We start from the raw sequence: 25,684 nt of genomic DNA, 5'->3' as shown, positions 1-25,684 counted from the left end.
TACGCGTGGCTGTTGTGTACCGGTGGCTTGGTTGGCCCGTGCCCGTCATTATCAGCTCGTAACAGGCTGCCATCACAACACGGACATATGCCACACTTCTGGTGTCATACGAGAAAGACCTACATATATGCAGATCGCTAGGTGCCTTGGAGCCTCAGGTGACAAGCACCCGTACGTACTAGATAGGTACCGTTTCCCTTTAGCATAAGAAGGCCTTAAAGCCTAATCTTCCCCTAAAGGTTGAAAGGATCAACAAGGCCTTTAAGACTAAAGTAGTTTATTAGTGGAATTGAACTATTTGTTCCAAGCTTAGAAACCTGCCCTTGTCATAAGTTTGCTTTTTTGTTACGAACTTATGAGGACACACGGACCAACCACAGCGCCGGTAGCACAACCGGCCTAAACGGGTTAGGTCGTGTCACCCTCCCAGGCCAACAAGGACAAAGAGGCACACGCATGGGGCTCACTCGTGTAACGGGCTCACGGTGAGCCACTGCTCACAGTGAGCCAGGAGGGCATCGTGAGCCACCACACACTAGATAGACCTATGGGGCTCGACAAGAGCATCCGGAGACAGATATCTCGCAGAGGGCGAGCAGGTATAAAGGGACTACGGGAGAACTCAGATTGTCAGATAGTTCGACAGTAGTCAATAGATCATTATCACCCGAGACCAGTATTACGAGCATACTTGTTGTGAACCCTTTGGCTTCACCGAACAGCACTGATAGTCTTTACCTTCAAACTATCCCACTTAGGCAGATCAGACTGCCGTTCGTCACATTTTTCTTATTCTGTCAACAATTTTCTAAACTATAAAAATTATATATCCAAAAGAGGTACAGTACTTTATAAATAATAATTTAACATGTATTCGAATTTACTAAATATATCTTAAGTACTTTTTATTCTTATAACAATAATTTATATAATTTTACTTTAATTTTCTTACTCTACTATCCCTTAATTAAATTAATATATAAATATTTATCGTTGCCTGGCCAACCTTAGCCCGCATTTCTCACTAAGATCCGCCAGACCAAGTAGTGTACCTTCATTCTACGCTATTAGAAAACACGCAACTCAGCTGGCCTAGAAGAAAGGCTTTTTGCTCTGTTTTGCTTGATATCGGGTTGCGGATCTTGATGTTTCAACGGCGACCTCTGAACTTTGTCACTTGGAAATTGATGAAGAAGGAGGAAGAGAGTGGGGGGAGGGTGAGGAGGCCGGGCAAGATTCTGAAAGATTACTGGCACACGGCTGGTATGGGTCACCTCCAGTCGGCTGGGGGCTGGCGAGGTTGAAAAGTGGGCTTGTCGCCCCGACTTCGCATGATGGGAATTGTGAGCGAAAACTTTACAAGCAGGGTTGCAGGTCTGGATAGGTGTGGATAGCCAGTAACTAACGTTTTGGAAGAAGAGGCGAAGTCGGGTTTGTTAGGAGAAAAGAGGACGTTACCAGAGATAAAACCCTCTTCCGAGACCTTTTTGTATCTTGTGGTGTGTTGTTGTCCAGCACAAGACAAGTAAGCTTGTTCAACGTCCTCTCTCTATTTCACTCCTCCAGATCCCTAGAGATACAGCGGGAGCAATGCCGACCCGCTTAGCCACCGACTTGGTGATGGCACTGGTATATGATGCGGAAGGCGCCACCATCCCTCGCCCTCAATTAATGTAACACGAAGTGTGCACCAGGGAGCAAAACAAAGCCATTGGAAGTTCAAGTGGATTAGGAAAGGGAATCCGCGCAAACTTCCCAATGCCTTGGTGCAGTGATTCCTATCGAGTGGCTGCATACCCAGTCAGGTCAATGGCTCATGGAATGCAACAGATCGGAGTGAATAATAAACAACCAAGAAACCTGACAAACAGAAAAAGGGTGTAAATTGTCTATATAGAACTCAAGAGAAGATCGAAAGAGAGAACGCCGCTCAAATGGGCTAAACAACTATCTCAAACTTGCTAAATCAAGCCAGCCGTCTCCTATAAACCCCCAACATCCAACTAGCCCTCAACACCGCCAGCCCAATCGCCATTTTGACACTATCCTTGACCAGGTTCATCTTGCTCCCGTCCACCTCATGCCACCCAATCGGCACCTCGGCCACCTTGATCCCATAGCTCGTGCCAATGACACTTCCATCGCTCGCCAGGACAGGGGTAGCCGGCGCCGACTCAGCCAACATCAGCATCTCAATATCGAAGATCCATCCTTCCGTGTGCATATAGGGCACGATATGCGGCAGTGCCGCCCTGGAGAACAACTTAAACCCACACTGCGTATCCCTGATCCGGCTCGTCGCCGGCGGCGTGAGGATCATCAGCACAAAGTGGAATGAGCGCATCAGGAAGTTGCGCACGGCCGAGCGTTTCACGACTGCTTCGCTGCCGACCAGGTGGGCGCGGCTGCCGATGGCCACGCCACGGTTCGATCCATCCACCACGTCCTCGCACCCCTCAATCAGCTTGCCCAGGTCGCCGAAGCACGAGGCGCCATCTGCGTCGGCGAACACCGCATACTCGCCGCGTACATGGCGGAGGCCGTGCGTGACGCCGCCGCCTTTGCCCCGGTTCTTTTCGAGCGTAACGATGCGGAGAATATCGTGCAGGTTGTGTTGGCGGGAAAACTCGAGGGCGATGTCAACCGTGCGGTCAGTGCTGCCGTCGTTAATTAGGAGGATCTCGTAGCCCGAAGGAGGGTTTTGACGCTTATGGGCGGAGGCGTCCTTGAAAACGTTCCGGTGCGGCTTGGGGGTGCCAGTTCCCTTAGAGGTGGGGCGGGAGCCGGGACCAGAGGTAACGGGACGGCCGAAGTTTTCGTCGAGGTAGGCGACCATTTCTTCGAGGGTCGGGATGAGACGGTCGGCTTCGTTGTAGGCGGGGATGACTACGCTGATCTCGACTTCGGCGAGCTCGACGGTGCCAAAGTCAGGGACGGGGAAGCCGGCGGGGATGGTAGGGTAGGAGGTGTTCGGCGAAGAGGACGGGGATTGTTCCTTCAGACGGCTCTCGGCATGCCAGCGGTCATACCAGCAGGGCAGCAGTCGGGGTTTGCTGATGGTGCCATCGGGGTTGGTGGTGATGTAGGTCTTTTCGGATGGATACGGTAGGCGAGGCTTGGGCGCGACTATGTGCAGGACAATGTATATCTATGTATGGCGGAAGCAGGACACGAATGTCAGTCAATGTCTTGCATGAGCAGCGCGAAAGGGGCAACCAAGAAAAGAGGGGGGATCATACAAGTCCGAAAGCAAGTCCAATGAGCGACACGAAGATTAGGAACAGAATAGGAGTTGGGGTCTCGGCTGCGACGTCATAGAGAAACCAGACCAGCTGAAATGGCGCGCCGACGATTTTGGAGATGGTGGACGAGGGCGCCATCTCTCAGGCGCGAAACAAGAGCACCCCCTATGTAATAGCGACGACGGGAATAGGGAAATGGAGATGCGCCAGGAGAGGACAAACGAAAGGAGAGGAAGGCGGCAGCTAGACCGCAAAATACAAAGGCCTCAAAAAAGCATCGGGCGATAGGAGTAAAAGCAGTGCAATACGATTCAATTGCTATCGAAATGGAAGGGAGAAAGGTGAGCAAAGCAACTAAGCGATTGCATTTGCGCCGGTTGGCGATGATGATGATGATGATGATGGCATGCGATCCGTCAAGGTTCCGGGAGATGGAGCTAGGGGAAGCTCCCGATGCGGCACGATAACGATTAAGTCCAAAGATGCCACGGTGTCGGTGGAGATTATTCTCCACTTGTCCCCAATTGCGGAAGTGGGTCCGTGGCTGACAAGGCTGTCCAATGGTATTTTTGCTACTCCTCCCCTCCCGCAACGCCCCTGTCGATCTGTTGACCTTCCATTCTTCCAAACTTCTTTTTCACCTTTCATCCCATGGAAGCATTGGGACGGCGGGATCGGTTCGGTTTGCTCTTTACATGAAACGATCGCCCGGAATCACCAACGTCATTACATTCCATTGTCAAGCGCCCGCCCGTGAGGTCTCTCAAAGGAACGCACAACGCCGGCTGGTTGACACTGGGATCGGGTGAAGTCTAACCCAATCCGCCTTATCTCACCGTTCTGGTGCGTGTGAATGCCCGTAGGAAACCAGCAGGAAGCAATTTCTGTTCACCGGGCTTTTTCGGCCTATATAACGACGGTGCATTGGGTCCCTCGCTGCGGCCAGGCATCATATACCCCGTACCACCGAGAACATTTATCACAGCCCGCTTGCACGAAAAGCGAGCTGTTATCGCCAATAAATTGGCCCACGAGCCATGTGCTCCTGCTGTACCTCGTCCAGCGGTGTCGTGGTCTAATCTGGGCGTCTTCCACGCTTCCCTTTGCGGATAGGCACAGCTTCTATCGATTTTCCGGCGAAACCGGGCCAGGCATCCCAAGCTACACATGGTCTTGGACCCTGAATGCAACCTCATCAAAGAGACTGACCGACCGACCATGTTCTGGTTTGTCCCGCTGTCGAACCATTCGACCACGCTTTTCGGTTTGTGATCTCCCCGTCTTCCGTCGTAGGATTCCCACTACCCATGAGCCTCGCTTCCCAAGACTCCCCAAGACGGGAAATGCAACAGGATTCACACCGGTGACAACGCTGCTGTCCTTCAGCTTCCCGTGATCAGTGATGTGGCATGGAACAGCCACTGAAGCATCCACTCGGCATACACTTTTTGACCACAAAGCAGTCAATCGACAAGATCATTTACACTCCATATGATCCCACCACCCCACGTTTCGTCCGCGACACCTTGGATTGAGAGTTCCAGACACCCTTTCCAAAAAAAGACTGAATCTTAACAGGTCAAAAAGCGAGAGAAACCCTCCAGTCACCAATGCGATTAAATTTATCCCCCCTCATCGCCAATGCCCAGCCCAAATAAGCCAGCTAGGGCCGCCTGGGGGTTGGTTTCAGCTGAGCTGCAGCAACGGCCACCAAGCTCAAAGTAGCAGAGTCCAGACCACCATTGTATCATTGTACACTAAAATCGAGAACTTCAGGCGTCGGCCGCCGCATGAAAAAACACTAAAGCTTGTCAGATCACGCCTTTTACCCTTAGGCAATTCGGAACGAAGGGCGTAGCATTAAAGCATGACTACACCCGCCTAGGGCCTAGGCAGCTCTCGAAACTTGAAGATCAACGTAAGCTTCCACGATGACAAGGTCCCCAAGGGTCTGGATCAATGCGAATTGGCATTGACCCAAGTCAAACTTCACAGAAAGCTGAATAGATAAAAGATGAACGAAGGGACTGGCCCTACATACGATACGTATTCGGTTCTGCCGATGATTTGCTTCAACTAGGCGAAACAAAAACACACAGACAAAGGTTTCAGGACGAGAAAGGAAGACGGGGAAATCCTTTGATGGGGGGAGTTGAGCTCTAGGTAGGTACAGGTACCTATACATACTACTCTAGTCCACCAACATCAAACAGCATCCTTGGCGGTGTCCATTGCAGGGCCATCAGAGAGAAAATGCAATCTCATTCATGCCCCGTATTCTTGCGTTAAGAGATCGATACAAGACCTAGGACCTCTACTAAAATCATGCAATCGAGCGAAGTGGTAATGACGACCATGGCCAGTCATCCTTTTCATGCTGGTTGATCTTGGCGTCAAATCATCCCGCTTGTCATTTGAAAGCTGACAAAAAAAAAAGAAATCACACCACTCATAACGCACACTCAGGCACTCACTCCATTGAAGTAGAGAAATCGCCACCACCTTTCATTCCATTACTCCAGCTCTCAAAAAAGACAGGACAAAAATGAGCGAGCCGACCCGTACACTACACACTGGCTTGAAAGCTGGCGTCTTCCCGCTCCCGCTCCCGTATACTTGTAAAATCTTGCCGTCCATCCCACAATCCCATCAATTGGATATGGATGATTTTCTCAAACTCCAGTATACTCATTGGGAATAAATCCGATACGATATGATCAACACAAGGGGGGCGTACTAATTACACTCTCTCTAGGCTAGGGGGCCCGCGAGGCTCCTGTGGAAATGGCATGGTACAGGTACGGTAACGGATGAAACCTATAGGTTACCATACAGGGGACCATGAAATGCTATTATTGCTGGGCATCGCGACACTGACAGTACAGGTATGTGCGAAAATTCATTGCGAAACCCGACAGGTGATCGTTTTGGATCATACCTAGGTAGGGAAGCTATTTGTGCCTTTCAATGTGTGTCGGTATAGGTTCGTCAGAAGAATCAGTAATCGAGCGACAAAGGACTGTATTATACCAAAGCACCGACCGGAATTTTTGAAGCTGAAGATAAGCCAACCCGTATCTCTAAAGTACCCAAGCAGACTCGGGGAATACGGGGTTTTGTCTCGGGTTCTGTCTCTCTCTCTCTCTCTTCTGGGGAGATTGGTGGGGGCGGGGGTGGAAGTTGGGTTTTTGTGTAGATGAAGGTGGTACCGATGATACCTGCTGGTTCATCAATTGGGTTGTTGTGGCTGAGACTGTCATCTAGACCTCAATGTTTTGGTTCAGGTGTAGAAAAGCCACCGCCAATACCAATATTCAATTGTTCACATGTGAATGAATTGGTAGAAGATCGGTTGCCAGCCATGGATGCAAGTAACCCAAAACTGTGTGATATTTCCTTCTTCTTCGAAGTCGTTAAATGTTCAATCAGGTTCTAGTGTGGTCCAGTCGCATTGCATGCTGATGTTATAGTCCCAAAAGAAAAGAGAAACGGAAGAAAAAGAGGGTCGTCATTGATGTCCATCGTCTGGTGCCAACTTCAAAGTTCCAGCACTACCATAACCGATCCATCATTCCATCATCCATCAGACAAATGCGCGTAGTAAACCATTTTCAAAATGCCTCCAATCTCATAAGCCAGAGATCCTTAGCAGTACCGGAATTAAAAAACAAAAGTAGATAACTCCTGACGCCTGTTTTCTTGCTAAGTAGGTCCCATAAAACACAAAGGAGAGAAAGAAAAAAACTGTGATGTAAAGGAGCGCTTCGCTATTTTGCGTATAAGCCACGACGATCATGACTGTGTGAAAAAGAAAAAAAGAAGCAGCAGTCTGAGGGACGCTGTTATACAGCGACAGCCGTCCTCCTCGAGCTCATAAAGCTCCATCGACTCTTCTTCGGCACCTTGTTTTCCGTCTCCTTATTATTCTTGGGCCGTTTCCCCAACTTTCCCTGTTGCGGAGGCAGCGTCGTCACCAATCGTTGCGCGGGAACCGCCAAGCTCGCTTCGTCGAACGAGGTTGGTAGAGTGGTGGTAGCGACAAACGATCGTTCCTTTTGGCTGGAATACGTCTTGTATGGTGAGTTGGTGCGGGGGTTGTCGGTGCTGCTGCTGCTGCTGCTGCTGGATACTACATTTGACTGGATCGGCTCTAGCTCGGCGAACTGAGTGGTCTTGATTGAGCTCCTGGGGCTCGTCTTGCGTGCTGTGGGAGCCGAGACGGCGGTGCCAATGGGAGGAGTGGAGGCGCCGGTGCCGGCCGAGTCTTCTGAGAGTTCGGAGGCGTCCTCTTCTACCACCACCGGTGGTGGGATGGGGTGCGAACTCCTGTGTGAGGAGGAGCTGTTGTTGGAGCTGGAAGACAAGGAGGCGGGAAGAGTGAGGTTGCCGCCGAATTGCATAGGAGGGATTGTCGGGACGGGCGGGATGCCTGCGGCGCTCAGCGAAGCGCTGCTGCTGCTTGAACCTCCTCCTGCCCTGGTCGGGTTATTCCTCGAGGGTGATTGTCTGGGCGACGAGGATCGTCCTGCTGCTTGTTTGTATGTTGAGTTTGACATGTTTCGGGCATGGCCGGGGTGAAGACGGTGGACTGAGTCGGTGTCGCTTCCCGGCCGACTCGATACCCCCGCGAGCGGACTTGAGGTTATCACTGCGCTGGTGCATTGCTTCACGGGCTTGATCTCCAAATCGTCTTCCGAGCTGCTGGAGATGCTGGAGCTTTGGACGGGGGAGCTTGAGCCATCTCTGGTTCGAGGGGCAGAGCCGGACCCTCCCTCAAAGGGAAATCGCCCACCAGCAGCTGAAAATCTGCTTGACGATCTGCTGGTGCGGCCTGAGTCGAGCCTGGGGCGCCGAACTTCCTTCTCTTTGCCCTTTATCGATGTACCCCTACTAGCAGCCCCAGCCATGTCGATCGAGAGATAGCTAATCTCACCGCCATGATGGCTCCACCCGGGGGTCGGGCCGTGGTAGCTGTATGCTCGGGGAAGGTGAGGGACGGGTGTGGCGTAGCCGCTGGGAGTGCTGTATGAGACGTGTGTGAGACTGCTGTTGGCGCGGGTAAAGACGCCGGCGTGGACTGGAGTTGAAAGCCCGCTCGGCATGCCCATGCCGTTCGCTGTCATGGCACTCCTCCTTCGGTTCTCCTCCATGATTCTGAGTCGATCGGCCTCCTTCCAGCCCGTGGGCCCGCCCATGAGAGCATCGACAGCGGCATGCTTGGGTACGTGCTTGTATGGGACCTTGGCTTCTGCCTTGTCCTTTTCGGCCTTCTTGGCGGTTTCTTCCTTTGCTGCTTGCCGGCTCCGCTTGATGAGAGAGAAGACCGACATGGTGGGCCGTCAGGTGTCGAAGCGGCACCTGAGATGATGTATATAACTTGTTGCCGTTCGGTTTCCCCGAGATGCTGGTAGGACTGGTAGCGTAATAGATGGGTAGGAGATGTCTTCGCTTATCTAGTTGGTCAGACGAATAGGCCGAAAATAACTAAATGCCAGGTTGAGGACGGGCGGAGAGATATATAGACACGGGACTGGGAAATGATTATTGATTAAACAGGGATAGAAATAGGCGGGTTGGGTGGGAGGTTATATATCCCGTCTGCTGGTTCTCGGCTGTACAAAGAAGTGGAGGTAGAGAAGAAAAGTGAGGTGACATCGGGAAGTAGAGAAGCCAGGGGTAAACCCACATCCAAGCTGGCGAAGTACATTAGCTGACATCTAAAGGTCCATGGCCTCATCCACCATCGAGTCTCCCCAATCCCCATCAGCTACAGCTCTGACCGGTCACGAACCCGGAAACAGATAGCACCGCTGCAGCTTACAAGGGCTCATATTCCACATACCCGAGCAGCCAGACATTTTGGCTGGCTTCCCCCATTGGAAGCACCATGGCACCGATGAGTACCTACATGGTACGACTTACGATGACTGGGCATTGGGAATGGAGCGAACGAAAGAAGCAGAAGGAGAAGCACCAAGCGAGAAGCTGCAGCAAAGAGCAACAACACAACAACAACGACGCCATCAGCCACGCGGGGGTTCACTACCACTCACAACTTTCAGTCAGTTCCCATCTCCCGCTGCCGGAAAGGGAATTGAGACTGTGGACGCTAAAAAGTGCGCCATCAACAACCTTTTTTTTTTTTTCCTTTGCTGGGTTCGCCCTGCGTGCCGAGAAAGCCTGCCTGGCCTTGTCTGGGCGGGGCCGGGTTAGCATCATCCATTTGCCTTGAAAAGATGGGTACGCCAACGCATTGAACGAGTTCCCCGGGAATCGAATCAGTGGAAGAGAAAGCGGCATCTCCCTCGCTGCACGCCTGACGGGGTGGGTTGCTATCGGACCAAAGCAGCGGACAAAGATGGTTGGTGAGAAGCGAAGCTGTACCCAAGAGTTGAGGTAACCTCAGCGAAAAGGATGATAGGCTAGAGGTACCGGTACTCTGGCGGTCCTTGGTGAACTTCCCCTGTCCGCTCAGCTGTGTACGTACCGTGTGCCCCCCTTGCCTGACACTATTTCCAGCTCGCTGGATCCATTCAGAAGGTAACCTTGCCGAGAAAGTCTGAGACTCTTCGGGGCCCTAGGGATGGCTTTAGGGCTTGGCTTGTCTCTAGCGTTGGTGAGAGAGGCCTACCAAACCTCACCAAAACCTGAATACCTTATCCACCACACTTCAGTCCACCATGACATGACACCGAGAGAATACCTTTGCATTGACATAAGGGCTTACATATTTGTCTTCTGTTCCACGAAGTAGTCTAGTGTAGAACAGCCGGCGTTTTATAGGCGTGTTAGTTGAAAACTTGTTGGCCTAAATAGGCTTCTTGGCGTGAGGTAAGATTTCGGCGTTCTAAAAGAGAATGGATCTCGTCAGCAACAAGAACACACAGTTTGTGTCGGCAACTTTCTTCCGCTGCGAATCCGAGGGGCTGTTGTTCGTTTCCACCCGAGCATCAAACCTCCAGGTTCTCAAGAGCCTCGTAACATCCTTTGCAGTCAATGTCGAGCAGATTAAACCTCAAATTGCAATCGACAGAGCCCGTTCCTTCTTTTCCTTGTCGTTACACGAGTTCGGTGATGAACGGCTTATCAACAACCCCCGGCATCATCGAGAAAGAGGGTAAGCTGCGAGAGTGTTGCGGTACGTACACTCTGCGAGTCCAACGCAGAGCTAGAAAAAGCAAAGAAGCAGAGCGCCGCATAATTGAGTGGATGCCGAGAAAGTGCTAGGCGGCGGCGGGGGGTAGTGAGGGAAAATCTCTTCTTGTCCGTCCCTCATACCTTCTCGTATTCAACGGGTTGGTCAAGTAACGCACTGCCGTACCGATACCTACAGCCTCGTGATTTTGCTGTATGTGTACATACACCACCGCTTAGGACGGCGCGGCGCAACATGAACGACTGTAAGGTTGAGAGAGCGGTGATGGACCAGATGCACGTACACAGTACTGCACATTCAAGCAAGGAAGTAACCTTGGTCATAACCATCTCCCAGCTATAGGCCCATGGGTTCTTGGGGTTTCACGGTGCCAGTCAGCGTGTAGAGATTCATACGAACCCTGACGCCATGTCAGCCGCAGAGAAGCGAGAAAGGATGTGTTGCTGCTCAACTGCGTATAGGTAGTGGTTAGGCATAGAATCGTGGGACAAGAGAACTGACAGGGTCCCCTTTCTACCACACGGACCGCAGTGGATGGACAACTCAGACCACACCCTCAGGAATTTTCTTGAACGACACACACAGGCACAAAAAGACGGGAGGAGCCCCGAGAAGACATTGGTTCCCCTTTGAAGCGTTCCCGAGACACAAGTGTCCCCTCTTGGCAGGGCATGAAGAACATAAGCTCATTGCTCCGGCGTTTGTGCCTTGTGCCTGGAGTGTGTGCGAGTGTGCCTGAGCGTACCTGTGAGAGCTTACGAGGGAGCCTTTTCGTGTTCTTCTTCTTCTTCTTCTTCTTCTTTTTCCCCATTCCAGCCGCACTTCATAGGCGGCGCGCCGAAGGAAAGCAGCATTCGCCATATGATCAAGCCGCCACGGCGTCCAAAGTGTTGCTTCCTTTATCGTTGGCCGTGATGCGTGTAATTTCCTCCCTCACCGAATGTTCCTATCAGTGACGAATGTAATCAGGGACCCCTCCTTCTCAAAGGAAACCCCCAACTAGTAATCGTGCTACCGTAGCAGCCCATGTATCATCAAACCTATCACCAAGTCTTCAGCACCACCCACTTCGCGCGTGCGATGCGGCCCCGATGCGACGACGGTGTTGAGATTCCAGATCGAGGTATTCAGCATCGATAGCGAACTACCGGTCTGCCAACAACGCAGCAGACATACGCCATCACCAGGACGTTGGACTGCGACTATTGATGGGGTAAATGCTGCTTTCTCGGTCAGTGCCGAGTGAATGACTGCAGAAGGCATCCTTTCCTTGCCTTTAGCACGCTCTGTGGTTGGCTTCGCGTGGCTTGTTTCGCGCGCCCCATTCCTATTCTGGCAGCATAAGTCAATAGTGGCAGCCGCCTTCATCCCCGGGCTTTCAACATCGTCGCTCTTTTGGAAATGGACATGCATGAGCGTGGCTTGCGTGGGGACCCGATCGATGATGGTGTAAACCCGGCCATTCTGTTCGAAGGTAGTGTATTTCCCCAAAAACGTGGGTTTATTTTTTCGGTTAGCTCCTCTGCTGGTGCCGCATTGATGTTGCCGTCGAACCGTCATGTTGGGATGTCAGGCGCAAGGAAGTCCGTTCCGAGGCAGACGGTACGCATGCAATGCGTAGTTGACGGGTCATCGAGTGCCGGAATCCCCCCCAACCGAACTTGACCTTTATTTCTCCCTTTGTTGCACGTTTTATGGGACCTGATAGGCATACCATACGAGTTTCCATACTCGTTTAAGGTAGGTATGATATCGGAGCGGCTTATAGCTGACGTCGTTGTCCGCCGGACACCCCTAGCAGCCCAACCTCAATACGATGACATGAATTAAAATAGAACCCGCAATACCTGTCTCTCGGATGTTACCGACTACCCCCTAAACAAGTCATCACAGGCGTAGATAAAGCATGCCTTGGGCGCTTTAATGGCGATACTCTCCATAACTTTGATACCACGAGGCATCCTTCTAGATCAAAGAGGGAAAGACTTCCTCTACTAGACTTACTTACCTTACCCGGGTGAATGGCAGCTTGCCTGTTTGGATTACTTCTCATGGTGTCCCAGAGCAGCGTAGTGTTGGAGGTCTTATCGTCTGTTGCAGGTCGGGTAGTCGCCACCCAGGGGCATAGCCCGACCTTTTCATAAAACCACGATACTCTTCCAGTTGTCCGCCACGGCAACACGCTTTCTCGGCAAAAGAGATAACTCAAGTCCGACTTACACTTCTACCCGGATCTTGCTGGTGGGTCAGTTGTAGCAAGTCCAGACCAACACCGCGCACCGATTGTTGGATGGCTTGGCCGAATGGGCGATATGTGTGTGTGTACAAAACTTCAGTCAGCAAGGAAGAGATACCCATCTCGACGATACATCAATGCCCAATCCAACACTGTTCCTTGCTGCTTATAGCCTCGAACAGGCTGATGCAAGATAAGGTTGGTTGGCCGTGGCTCCCTATTCGGACAGGAAGCGATTGGCCGAAACACATTTGTCCGTCCAGGGCGTACACGAGCCTGACGGGTTCCTGGCGTAACCGCAGTGCCGGTACACGCACACATGTTCAGCCTCCTGCAGCCTGTTTCTCGGATCACCTTGCGGCGCATAACTTGCTGTCACCTGGAGCCGGCGGCCATTCTCAAATCTCGAGTCCGGGAGAGGCAGCTTGCCTGTGCTGTGCCGATGCTGTGATCTCCGTGGATGTGTTGATGATCCTGATAATGCCTTTGCACGGAGCTAGGGCCACCGTGGCAGGAGTATCATGTTCGAATCGCGAAACCAATCAGCTTTAGCACGGCTTGTGACACTGAGTGATTCTGGCGTCGGAGCTTGGAAATTGGATGCGGCGTGACCAAGACTGAGGTCCATCACGATATTCAATCTCGCCACGACACGACATGTCCCGATGCTGTCTCAAAGTGTTTTCCATGGCGCGGATACGGGCTCCCGAACCTGCTTCGTGAAAAATCGTTAGCATAAAGGACACAACGCGAGGAAAAGAAAAAGAAGAAAAGAAAAGAAAGCAGACGAAAACTTTAGACACCAGACAAAGGCCTGTCTCACGAATATCAAAAGCCCAGCCGCTACCCTCATCCGACGGATGCTGTATCCGCTCGGGATCGTCGACGATGGGGCTTTTATCACATGTGATCCTAACTCGGAGGAGCAGAAAACTGGCGTGGGGGTTGAAGGTCTCCTGATAGCTCTTGTTGCAGGTGGTTCGCTATGTTTCTTGCCCAAAGTTCCAGGTGTTGGTGCCATTACGTGCGGCAAGCCCGAGCCACAAAGACAACGCAGAACGAAGCGCACAAGGAGGTTTCGCTCGTAGCATCATCCCTGGGTGTACCATGCCTCCTGGGAGGTGTACCGTTACTTCAGAATAGGTGACATTGAATCATGTCCGCGAGATGTCGTTCGGACCGACCAAGATAAAGATGGCGCCTTCTAGCGCTGATCGGAACCAGCGCGATACAGGCAATGATAGAGAAGCAAGCAGCTAGAAATTGAGGGCATTCGATGATCAGGCCCCAGTAGAGTGCTCAAATCTCGATTATCCGAACGATGGAATTTTCAATTTTGGGTGATGTGTGACGGAGTGAAGTCGCCGGTGCCGAAAGGTTATATGGGTATGAAGCTATTCCCAAGTGGGTCTGGGACCATCGGGGAAAGCGGGCAGGCGTGGGAGCGGGGATATGCGACGGGAACGCCTCTTGTGGTCGGCGAGAAGGCGTCCAGCGAGACAAAGGCATTCAAAGACAGGGCATGCCCAGCTTTAAATGCAGTACTGCATCCATGGGGAACGGGAGAAGTGGAGCTTGAAATGCGCCCCATAGGTGTTTCTGGCAGCTGGAGACGGGACTTGTTTTTGACAGCTCCAGAGATAGGGCAGAAAGTAAGGTAGGTACCCTGGGTGGATCTGTAAAAGTGACATGGCCTGGGTTTGAACTTTGGGGAGGTGTGAAGCTTGAACCCCAACAGATCCCCAACATCGCGAAGCTTCCGGAAGAGCAGCCGAGGTGCGCGCCATGGTGCGTGCACTGGGCGCGTTAAACCCAAGTGTGTACCGGTATGCTTACCTACACTATCAAGACGACGTTCGGCGGCGCGTGAAAAAGACCTTGGAGGCGCGCTTTTCCTTTGTGATCTTTCGGTCTAAGCTTTTCATCCCTGAGCTGCATTGGCGCCAGCGTTGGTTTCATGTTCAATTCCACCCGCAACGTGTATGGAGAGACAATTCAAACGGAAAACCTTCATCGTCAAACTACAACGAATTGGAGACAAGAGTTTCTTATCGGCTTCCGTCCGACTTCGACTTCCAAACTTCCATCCAATTTCACCACACCTTCCCGACCTTCCATCTGGTCCTTGTCTGTTGGCACCTGGCGTCCTGCCTGGGGGTTAGAGGCGCTAAGCTTAATCTGGTCTTTTGGAGTGCAGAGATCCACGCCAAGCCTCGGATGTCACACTCACCCGGCGCTGGCACTGTCGGGGACAAAGTGGAAGTCTCGCAGAGTCATTCGCAGCACTGCACTCGACAGGTCCTCAAAGTTTCCACTTGGACCAGCGAATCTGCTCGCGGCTCTCACCCGTTCGGCCCCCGTCTTCCCCCGCGGGTCAACCTTCCACTGGTTTTCGTCAACAGAGCTGGAGAGGACCCCGTCGCCGCCCCCCCATTCCACTTGCCCAGTTGCTCCGTGCCCTGTTCTTGCACCTGCCCACCACCCGTCCGCAAGAGGGTTCACGAGACATCCTGAACCTGGAAACCCATCGGCCATCGCAACCTTGGGCTGCACCAGGAACGGGATTTCCAGCGCGATTGACCCCGATTTCATCATATCACTTTCCCAACCTGCGATAACGTCCAAGCCACCTTCTTCCATCTGACCCTGCGGCGGCGCGCTTAGTGTAGCCTGGACCTTCAATTCAGCCTCGACTTTACAGGCGCGTTTCTTCGTTATCGCTCGTTCACGCCTTCCCACGTCGGCCGACAAGATTCCATCGCCAAGTCGCCATCAAGAGTTTTTCTCTTCTGTCGTCTCCTAGGCATCGCGCCATTGCTCGCTCCAATCGACTTTGCTACTACTCCTGCTACATCCCTCTACCGTATTACCTGTGGTCTCCGACGGACATAGATACAAGACATCTCGAACCTTTTCTTCAGCCGACCTGGCCCCAAAGCCCGACCACTTTGCTGCCTGTCGGGTTATCAGAAAGTCCTGCCTCCACGTACCCATATCAGCCTGGCGTTAGAGCAGAACCCAATGACGGGACCGTTTATTTTCTAGATTAATATTGGTCCATTTTATCCCAACTTTCTTGCGACGTCACACCCTCAACGCCGCTTGCGCCAGACGCCCGTCTCCAATCTCCCCCGAAAGCCCAGAACTTCGACTTCTCCACACTGTCACCCCATCCCATCAAACCTCGGCCTTATCTAGCGCGATTGCTCCCGTGCGACCCTTAACGCTTCCCCCCATCGCGCGCGCAGACTCGGGCGCGCATCGCTCCTGTAAAAAGTGGCGGCACTTGCGGTTATCAGTCACGCCGGGGCCGAATTACCTCTGGAGCACCAACATCTCGATCTATCCGACGACCTGCTCGACCACGATCAGACCGTCCCAGAGGGGGACGCCGAACCCTTGATGATGGCACACCCGGTGCCTCATCACACGACGGACAAGAAGCGCGTTAAGGTCTACGAACTCCGTAACAATGACTGGTTCGATCGCGGCACCGGCTTCTGCACTGCCCAGTTCGTCCCCGTCCAGGAGAACCAGCCAAAGGAGCCCCGCGTTATCGTCGAATCCGAAGACCAACCCGACCGCCTCCTACTCGAGACCAAGATTGTCAAAGATGATGGCTTCCAGAAACAACAAGGCGCGTCCTTCTAAACCGTGGCCGTTGACCCCATAATTGCATTGCTAACTGTCTTTGCAGATACCCTGATTGTATGGACCGAGAACAATGTGGATATGGCCTTGAGCTTCCAGGAAGCCGAGGGTTGCGCCATGATATGGTTGGTCTCATCTCCGAAAATTCATATCGTATGCGCCCGCTAACCACCATGTCAAGGAAATTTATTGATGGCGTTCAACAAACCTTCCATAACGTCCTGGGCGGCGCCGACGATAGTCTCTCGGATGATCTTCCTATGGATATGTCAACTTCGACGTTCACGTTGCCCCCAGCTGATCTGGCGAACCTACCCGACCTCGAAAATGCTATGCGCCAAATGTCCAATACGGCGAATGGGCGCGAGGTGTTGGTCAAGTCCATCATGGACCACGAAATTCTTCCGACATTGGGCAACCTAGTCGAGATGGCGGAGGACCTCGAGAGCCTCGACGACCTATTCCGCCTTTGCAACATGACCAAGACGATGCTCCTCCTGAACGACACCGCAATCATTGATCAGGCTGTGTCGGATGAGTGTGTCCTCGGTGTGGTGGGCGCCCTCGAATACGACCCCGACTTCCCGAAGCACAAGGCGAATCATCGGCAGTGGTTGAGCAACCAGACCCGTTTCAAGGAGGTGGTCAAGATTGAGGACGATAACATCCGGCGGAAGATTCAACAGACCTTCCGCTTGCTGTATCTCAAGGACGTGGTTCTGGCCCGGATTCTAGATGACCCGACCTTCTCCGTCCTTAACTCCCTCATCTTCTTCAACCAGGTTGATATCATCAACCATATCCAAACCAACGGCGGGTTCCTAAACGACCTCTTCTCGATATTCGCCGACCCTTCCGCGCACCATCTGCGCAAAAAGCAGGCCGTTACTTTCCTCCACGATTGCTGTGCCATCGCCAAGAACCTTCAACCACCAGCAAGACAAAACCTGTATAGCAACTTCCTGGGTCATGGTCTTATTCGTGTCATTAATTTCGGCTTGTGTGACCACGACGTCACTGTACGAGTACATGCTACTGACATCCTCGTTGCCATGATTGATCACGATCCCCAGATGGTCAGGCATACGATTTACCGACAGCTGCAAGAACGTCAGAGGCCTCTCACCGATGCGATTATCGACCTTCTTCTAGTTGAGGTTGATCTTGGCGTCAAGTCACAAATGCAGGATGCCCTTCGAATTCTGCTTGATGTGCCGCCGATCATGCCCCCAGATGCAAGAGAGTATCCTCCCAACCAGCAGCGACCGAGACAGCTTCAGACCACCGACCCGCAGCAGGAACTTTTGATCCAGCACTTCTACGAGACCTCAGCCGCTAGGCTATTCAAGCCGCTGCTCGAACTCGAAGGACAGACAGAGTTAAAGTTCCAACCCATGCAGGAATACATTTTCGGCTATCTGAACGATATTCTTTGCTCCTTCATTCGACAACACCAATACAGGGCCAAGTACTTCCTCATCACCCATAACCTGGCACAACGCTTTATTCAGTTGCTTTCATGCAAGCAAAAGCATCTGCAGCTCGGTAGGCATAGCAACTTGTGGATACCCTTCAAGTTATAAGGACATGAGGCTAACATGCATGGTTTTTTCCCTTCTTCTAGTGGCCATCCGATTTATCAAGCAACTTGTATTGATGAGTGACGAGTTCTACATGAAGCATATTGCCGAGAAGCAGATTCTCGGCCCTATTCTCGACGTCCTATTACGGGCAATCACCCGCGACAATCTGCTCTGTTCGGCCTGCCTGGATCTTTTCGTCCTCATTAATAAGGAAAATGTGAAGGAGCTGATCAAGCACCTCGTGGAAAACTACCGAGAGAAGATCATGGCGCTGTCACACATGGATACTTTCCGCGAAATGGTTAGCAGGTATGACCAAACGGAAGGCTATACGACCAACCCAGAGTACTTCATGGATGAAGACGAAGAAACGGGGCCAACCGCGGCCCAGAGCGAGAGGAGGCCGACGAGGCCGGCCGCCGGGCTGATGGAGGAGCAGCTCACCGTTGACCAGGCTCAAGAGGAGTATTGGAACAGCGTGTCGGACGAAGAGGATGAAGGGCCTCAGAATGGCCCTCATTGTACCAACGGAACTACTGCTACTCTTCCTTTGTTGAAGCCATTGGTTGAATACGGCTCGGACGAGGAGGATGGGGTGGCCGGCGATGAAGCGGCGGCTGAGGAGAAGAAGGACGGCGAACCCAGCAGCACAAAGGAGAACGGTAAACGGCCAGTAACGCCAACAAAAGGTGGGCCGGCCGCCGCTGCCGCTGCCGCGGTTGTCGTGACCCCTCCAGAGAGGATATCCGAGAAACGGCGCCGTGAAGAAGACGAGGACGACGATGCCTTCGATAAGCTGTTACACTCAAAGCGCCGAGGTAGCAACGCCAGTGCGGCTAGCGCCAGCGCAGACATTCGCAAGAAGATGGGAATCTCTGGAGATGGTGATTCTGCTGCGGATGGTGTTGTTACTCCTGCTGCTGTGGTCGGTTCCGCTAACTCCGCCGAGGAGGACGATACCTCACCAACAGCCGCCCCCGACGCTGCGCCTGCTGCTACTACCTCGAGTTTAAGCACGCCGAAGAAGATCGCCTTCAACATCTCTGCCAAAGTAAAGAGCATGCTTGGCGGTGGGAAACCTTTGGAGCCTGAGCCCGAGACGACAACCAGCGCAGAGAAGGACAAGGAAACCACAACAACAGATGTTACTACTGCAATAGGAAAAGAAAATGTAAGGATAGGAGACCGAGGAGAGGAAACGACGACAAAGTCAGCAGCAGTAGTTGAAGAAGGTGATGACGATCCAGACGCAATGAAAGACTAGAGGTTGCTTTGGATTGGGTCAAGGACGGCAAAGCTTAAGGGAAAACGGAAAGGTGGTGGACCAGGGGAAAGTGGAAAGCGAAAGGAAAATGCGGAGGGAAAATAGGCGAAATATATTTTACGATATCATTGGTACCTACTTGATTCACCCAAGCACAGCAGATAAATATCGTCTTGTATATTTACTACTCAATATCTTTACCTTCTTGGCGTTGGCGGATGGTAGACGGTGAATAAGGAGGATAACATGCGACAGCCAAGATACGTGTATGTATGTATCTACCTGCCTTTCGTACCGTAGGCTTTGGAGGTCAATCAATACCTAGCGCAGTCCTACATACAACAAACAGATCAGTCAAGAGCAATGATAATGCCCAAAAATGCCGTCGTGACACATGAAAGACGAAGCATAAAAATCTGCTGCCATGTTCTTTGGCCCTGACATTGTTGACCTATTCTGCCCGCCGCTTTTCCTCCTCTGCACGGCAATTCAACACATTACCTTTTGAACCAACCCAAATTCAATTCGTCAGGCAAGATTATAGAGAAAACAAGGGCAATATGACTGGCTCTCTGTATTTACCTCTAGGAAAAATTGCAGCAAAGTGTACAAGTAGAGACGAGAGCACCTGCCTCCCTCCTTCGTTCCTAGTACTAAGGTAATCTTCTTCCAACTGAGCCATGAAAAACACCAGTACAAGTCGATTCAAATAATTTACTACGTGTACAGGCGTGAGCGTTCGCACCTCTGGTCTAGTAGATAGGTATGTAGGTGGGACCGACATAGAAGGAAAAATGGAGAAGTGGAAAAAAGGAAGGAAGGAAGGAAGGAAGGAAGGAAGGAAGGAAGGAAGGAAGGAAGGAAGGAAGGAAGGAAGGAAGGAAGGAAGGAAGGAAGGAAAGAAGGAAGGAACGACCATCAGTCAGCGTAGTCTCAATCCTCCCACACTTAATTCCATCAGATGAGATGAGAGGAGACTTATGGATGGACGGATTGTCCTTTTCCTTTTTTAGTTATACTTTTTACATTTTACTTTCTTGAAAACACACGATAAGTATTGTCCACATGAATACCAGCCGACACATAAGGTAGGTGGATATGATAAAGTTAGAGCCGACTGCCACCCACCCAGTACGACGACATCATTTTCAGAACCATTTCTGATTTGGATGGATATGCTATGTATGTATAACATTCTAACCGAACCCCCTTCTTATTTTTCCCTTCAGATGATTCCCTGGATATAGATATGGATAAAGCCATTAGCCATTGGCCACCCGGCCAGGCCCAAACCCACCAACAAACTAACCAACCCACCAACCCCATTTTTCGTGAGAAAACTCCAGTCTGGAGCGATGAGAAAAGGAAAGAAAAAAAGACTGAAATTAATATTAGAATATTCAAACCCTACTTTGATCCGTTCAATCCATCCCTACCCCATCCATCGATTCTCTTATCAACAAGAGCGGTCAGTCACAGTAGATAGGTAACGCTTTTCATGGCCAACACCATCCACTAAGTATGGTAAGTCGCCTTTGAAGAACAGCAAAACAAAGTCATGCATAATATAACACCAGGACAAGATGACAATGTCACAGTTTTGAGTTATCTTTTGTATTCTTGAATATCGAGATCACAAAATTGATTGACCGTGACCCTAACCGCCGCCTCGCCGGACAGTGTAACCATAACCATACATACGTAGGTAGAGAGACAGAGAACCCCAGAGTGTGTGCCAACGGATAGCGTTGAACAAAGCAAGAAAAGACACTTCTTTGAGATATGGGGGAAAAAAGAAACGTGAAACGACAAGAGAATAAGGAAGGAAGGGAGAAAACGGGAGAGTGGATAGAAAACGACTCCGTGCTTTTCTGCTTCACGATGCACAATACGTGCTCCAGATTTTATTATTGCCACAAAAACCTCGAATTCCTCCTCATCTCATTCCCATCCGGCTCACCCGCCTGCGTCAACGTGCTAGCAGCCGTCGCCGCCCCGGCCACCGCCGACGAAGCTCTCGAAGCTGCTCTCGCCGCTGCCTCTGCTGTCCAAGGCTCTGGCGGTAGGTCGTGTCTTGCGGGAGTGAGAGCGGGAGCATATTCCGATTCAGGTGTAGCTACTTGACGGGGAGACAGCATCGGAGACGGAGAGTGATGATGATATTGTTGTTGAAGGGGAGAGGTGCGGTGGTAGTGTTGGTGTTGCTGCATGATCGAAGAAGCGGATGATGCTGATGGTACAGGCGAACCAGGTTCCTCGCTTGACTGCTGGAGAGCGCCACGGCAGAATACTCCGCCTGATTGGGATCGATATTCCGGCCGTGACTCAAAGCCGTGTCGTTGTGCTTGCGGTGCGTAAGGGTACACTCCCGGGGTATGTTGACGCTGAGAAGGGCCAGCACCAGCACTTGCACCGCGACATGTACACCCGCTTCCACTTCCACTTCCACCTCCACCCGGGAGCGCTTGTTGTCCTGGGGGATACTCTAGCGGGGATGATCCCCTTACTGTCGCCGCAAGAGACCCTCCGTTGTTGTTGGGGTTGTAGTATAGCCTGCAGTTTTCGAGATGCTGATTCAAAGCTCGACTGTCCCCTCGTCCTGGATACCGACCATCCCCCGCCGCCGGCTGCGCGTCATCTCTCGGCGGGAAACCGTGTGCGAAGTTTGCAATGTTGCCATTGATGCCCACCAGGGCCCAGGCAAAGACTGCGACGTCGCGAATGGACCTCATCAGCTGGTCCATCGGTGGACCACCTGCTGCCCTCACGTTTTCTTTAAGCGGCATGTGCTGGGGTAATAGGGGGGGCCTGAATATATGAATGAGTTCTGGCGGCACAGAAGGCTCAATTGGACGGAGACCCCATGGCGCAGCGAAGAGGCCGTTCTCGTAAGTGAAAACTGGTACTGGTTGAGGTACGTGCTCGGGGACCTGTGGCCGTGCTCTTCGGAGCACTACGACAAGCCCGTCCGAAGTACAAGACACAACTGCCTCCAGCTCAAAACTGGAGGGTCGACGGTCTCTTTCTCTTTCCTCCGGTTCGCCCCTTCTTTCCCTTGACCCCGACCCTGACGGCTTGTCATCAATATCCATCTGGTCATCGTCCCTTCTGACGACCTTGCCTTTTGAACCTTTAGCCCTGCTTCCCAAGTATTCCAGCTCATCATCGTCCTCGTCATTTTCCTCATCATCAGAATCTTCCTCATCTTGGTCCTCGTCATCTTCCTCGTCCTCGTCCTGGCCATCCGTGCCTATACGTGGATCCCGAAACCAGAAGCGAAGATAAGCAATCGACTCGTTGGCCTTGGCACTCTCCAACACCTGAATAGCTTCCTGTAGACAGTTCTCCTGAATACACTCGTAGAAAGGCTTATCCTTGATCTCCTCTGGACTTATGCCAAGGATAGACTCGACCGCGTTAGTGGCGAACATGATACTGAGGTTCCGAGTGAAACGGTTGAGAATGAGCGCTGCACGGGGTTCGCGGCCCGCTGGAGGCATGGTGAACTTGGGTGACATGTGCTCGAGCATATGATATCTGGGGTCTCGAGGTGCTGATGAGAATATCCGTTCAATCTGCGGCGCATCCAGCTTTCTCCCTACACGCAAGGTTAACACGGGGGTGGCTTCAATGGCTGTGGGGGGGAAACACATACTCTCGCTTTTCAGACCACCCCGGTAAATGCTCGTGCTCGCAACCAGCACATCATGAACAACGGTAAAGCAACATTCGCAGTTAATCCACTTTCCATCTCTCGAGGCGATTCTGGTATAGTGCAGAACAGCTGCTTTGTCGAGCAGCACGCCCTCCTGATGGACACGGCGGGCTAGTGCCACGTCATCCGGATGGAAGTAGTCAAAGCATGATTTCCCCTTGACCTCGTCTGGATGATAGCCAAGAATGTCGAGGATAGAGTCGGACGCGAAAAGGATATTCGCCTCTGCTGTCAGGTCTGCAATGAAAGGATTGGGAGTCAGTCAAACCATTGTACAGAGTGGTCCCGAGATGCTCGTCATCAAGAGTGTGCCCGCCGCATGCTTCGATCAGAGCATTGAGACAGAGCAACGGGGAATGTCAATTGAGGTCCAACCCACTGTGAATAGTCATAAACGTCTGTTCGAGATCCATGTTGTAGGCGGGTGCTTGACGCCGGCCGCTCCAACGAGCTGGCCTTGCTTGAGCTTCGGAAAGTAGGATGACTACAACGATATCGCCATGCGTGAACGGGGGCAGTTCGGTATGATAGGTAGCTCCAACGCTTGGGTGTGGGGGATGGTAGCTAGTTTCAGAGAGTTATGCCCAACGAGCTAGATAGGAGAGGGGCACGGAGAATCTGTACTAAGATACCAGCAAGATAGTAGGGTGCTTGTCCTATGTTGCTAGTGCGGTGTGTGTACCGCGTGAAGGACAAGAAAAATCCAAGGACGAACCAAAAGCAACGTAGTTGCAGAGGAGAGAAGGCCCAGGGATGCCCGATGACAGATATTGGGACGCTCTGGACTTTTGCGAACTGGACCGGGGAACCTGGGACCTAGAAGGTGGGCGAGGAAGAGAGAGCGAGAGAGAGGGTGGGTGAGTGAGAGACAAGAGTAGGGCGAGAGCGACGGCGCACGAGCTGGCTGGAGGACGGCAAATGTTTTCTGATTTTGAGTAACGTCAAGCTAACGGCGATAGGATGGTTCGGGTGGTTGAAGTCTGATTTGGCAGGTGGTCCAGCTCCTTTAGGATAATGTGTGTAGCAGTAGAGGTAGGTAAGGTAGTCACGACTGACTGGACGGGAGGACAATGAGACCGCAGAACACAGACCACTATCGACCAGTGCCTTTAGTATGTAAGTAAAAGGATATGAGTCGACAAGCAGGACAGGACCTCAACGCGTCTGGCCTGTTGTTGCTAGTTAGCCGGGAAGGGATCCGTATTGTGACAGAGTGACAGAGAGGGACTAGAGTAGGACACAGATGGCGCCGTCACGTCGTCTCGTAGTGTAGGGTGGTGAGTGGTCCTTATCCGTGCTTTTTGGTACGGATTGTGTTGTGTTGTATACAACGGTTACCAGGACCGGCACAATGCAGCAGCCGCGCTCTGAGCTTTTTGGAAGTAATGTTCCACTGCACGGGAATGTCGTCGGTTCGGTGCAGAGGCAGAGCGAGTCTTGACTGGTGGTGAGCTCTGGGTGAGGAGGTGGTGACTGCTCCGGTCCAGGGAAGAGCCCGGTTCAAACTGGCTCCGTGGCTGGCTCTCTCGTGAGTGGGCAATGGTAGGCTGGCGGGTAGGAGCTTGACGACGGTCTCAGTCTCTCCAGGGCGACAACGGCCGACGGTTCGGTTAGGAGGTAGAGGGGAGGGGGGAAGGGCGCGTCAAGGGGCCCCTTTGTCGATTCTTTTCGGTGACCGTTACCCAAGGTCAAACCTGTCGAAACCCAAAGCACCCAAGGTGGTGTTTGCTGTGTTGCCCACGGCAAGGAGTTGGTTGTATCGTGTTGTATCTGAGGATCCAGCGTTTGTGCCGTCCTTGGAGGCTTGTGTTTTTCTCAAGTGTTGTTGAATTAAGAAACTGGTGGTGGGAATGATAGGCAGCGGTAAATGCAAGGAATGGAGGAAGACACTGGCACTGGCACTGGCACTGGCACTGGTAGATGTCCTGCTTCCGACGAGAGCAGATGTATGGAAGGCAAAGATGATTGATGGGCCAGAAGTAAAAGTCAAGGTGCAAATGCAATGACGGGCGGGCAGCGGAGCGGGCAGGCGGGCACTAACACCCACTCCATGGGTGGAACTTTCCACCTTCCCTAGAGGTAGGTAGGTACCACGGTACCTCCTGACTACACCTGCACTAACAGAGTTTGTCATAGCTATATACTCCAAAGAGTTAGAAGTGTTTGTTCCACCTCCAGACGGCTGATCAGCCCGAAAGTGAAGAGCCCGCATGGGTGGCTAGCCCCTTCTAGCTATGGCTCGTCAAACCCCCCGGCGCCGGTAGTTTCTATGTTTATCGTTGCGGATGTGAATTGTTCGATGATGTTCACCATGTGAAATGAGAGAGAAAAAGTGGTTGCTCAATTTGGCTGTTGAAATGATTTGAAGCTATTGAGGTACCTACCTCTCTTTCTGCGTACCGTCGGATGCTTCGGTACCGGGCTCGCTGTTCAATCAACAGTTACATACCGAATTCCACCTGCCACCACCGACCAGCTTTCCGTAACGGTTCACGAAGATGGAAAGAAAAAGATATGGTTTATGTACACTAAATGGGACAGAGACGTTGGGCTTCGCCGAAGAGCGCAGAGGGAGGTCAATTAGCGGTAGTACACTACCTTCCCTTCTAGTTTCGGTATTTGCACTACCGAGCGATACTGTATGGGTACTCCAATCCAGAATCCAGCATTTCGGTGTCTTCTCCGGTTGCTCTCTCTTCCTATCACAGAGCCATACTAAGTAACTCGAGACGGAGCCCATCAGGGTCTGTCAGTCCTTCGTCAGCAGAGTCTCCAGAGTCTCACTAAAAGGCTGGGCATGTTTTTAGCACCGGCCCGGCTTTTAGAAAAGAGTTCCA

The 25,684-nt window shown here is 52.0% G+C and overlaps 4 protein-coding genes across 4 annotated transcripts; 1 reads left to right on the top strand and 3 right to left on the bottom strand.

Annotated features, from left to right (window-relative positions):
- Positions 1-1,842: 1,842 nt before the first annotated feature.
- On the bottom strand, positions 1,843-3,669 carry SMAC4_00968 (uncharacterized protein). Its single transcript, XM_003350030.2, has 2 exons — positions 3,240-3,669; positions 1,843-3,148 (listed from the first exon to the last, which is right to left on the bottom strand). Exons 1-2 carry the CDS (start codon positions 3,378-3,380, stop codon positions 1,967-1,969), a joined length of 1,323 nt encoding a protein of 440 aa, XP_003350078.1. The 5' UTR covers positions 3,381-3,669; the 3' UTR covers positions 1,843-1,966.
- Positions 3,670-7,084: 3,415 nt separating this feature from the next.
- Positions 7,085-8,835, bottom strand: SMAC4_00967 (uncharacterized protein; the record flags this gene model as incomplete). The annotated part of the gene is made up of 1 exon (XM_003350029.2): positions 7,085-8,835. Exon 1 carries the CDS (start codon positions 8,570-8,572, stop codon positions 7,085-7,087), a length of 1,488 nt encoding a protein of 495 aa, XP_003350077.1. The 5' UTR covers positions 8,573-8,835.
- A 7,201-nt stretch (positions 8,836-16,036) lies between these two features.
- SMAC4_00966 (uncharacterized protein) lies at positions 16,037-19,513 on the top strand (the record flags this gene model as incomplete). The annotated part of the gene is made up of 4 exons (XM_066089521.1): positions 16,037-16,271; positions 16,332-16,410; positions 16,467-17,830; positions 17,910-19,513. The coding sequence occupies 4 exons, from the start codon at positions 16,037-16,039 to the stop codon at positions 19,130-19,132; spliced, it is 2,901 nt and encodes a 966-aa protein (XP_065946562.1). The 3' UTR covers positions 19,133-19,513.
- Positions 19,514-20,636: 1,123 nt separating this feature from the next.
- SMAC4_00965 (uncharacterized protein) lies at positions 20,637-24,970 on the bottom strand. The gene is made up of 3 exons (XM_003350027.2): positions 23,227-24,970; positions 22,788-23,084; positions 20,637-22,730 (listed from the first exon to the last, which is right to left on the bottom strand). Exons 1-3 carry the CDS (start codon positions 23,258-23,260, stop codon positions 21,040-21,042), a joined length of 2,022 nt encoding a protein of 673 aa, XP_003350075.1. The 5' UTR covers positions 23,261-24,970; the 3' UTR covers positions 20,637-21,039.
- Between the last annotated feature and the right edge of the window lie 714 nt (positions 24,971-25,684).

The sequence above is a fragment of the Sordaria macrospora genome, chromosome 3 (assembly GCF_033870435.1).
Source record: "Sordaria macrospora chromosome 3, complete sequence".
NCBI lineage: Eukaryota > Fungi > Ascomycota > Sordariomycetes > Sordariales > Sordariaceae > Sordaria > Sordaria macrospora.
The sequence above is the reverse complement of the archived record's forward strand: the minus strand, read 5'-3'. Positions and strand labels throughout refer to the sequence as shown.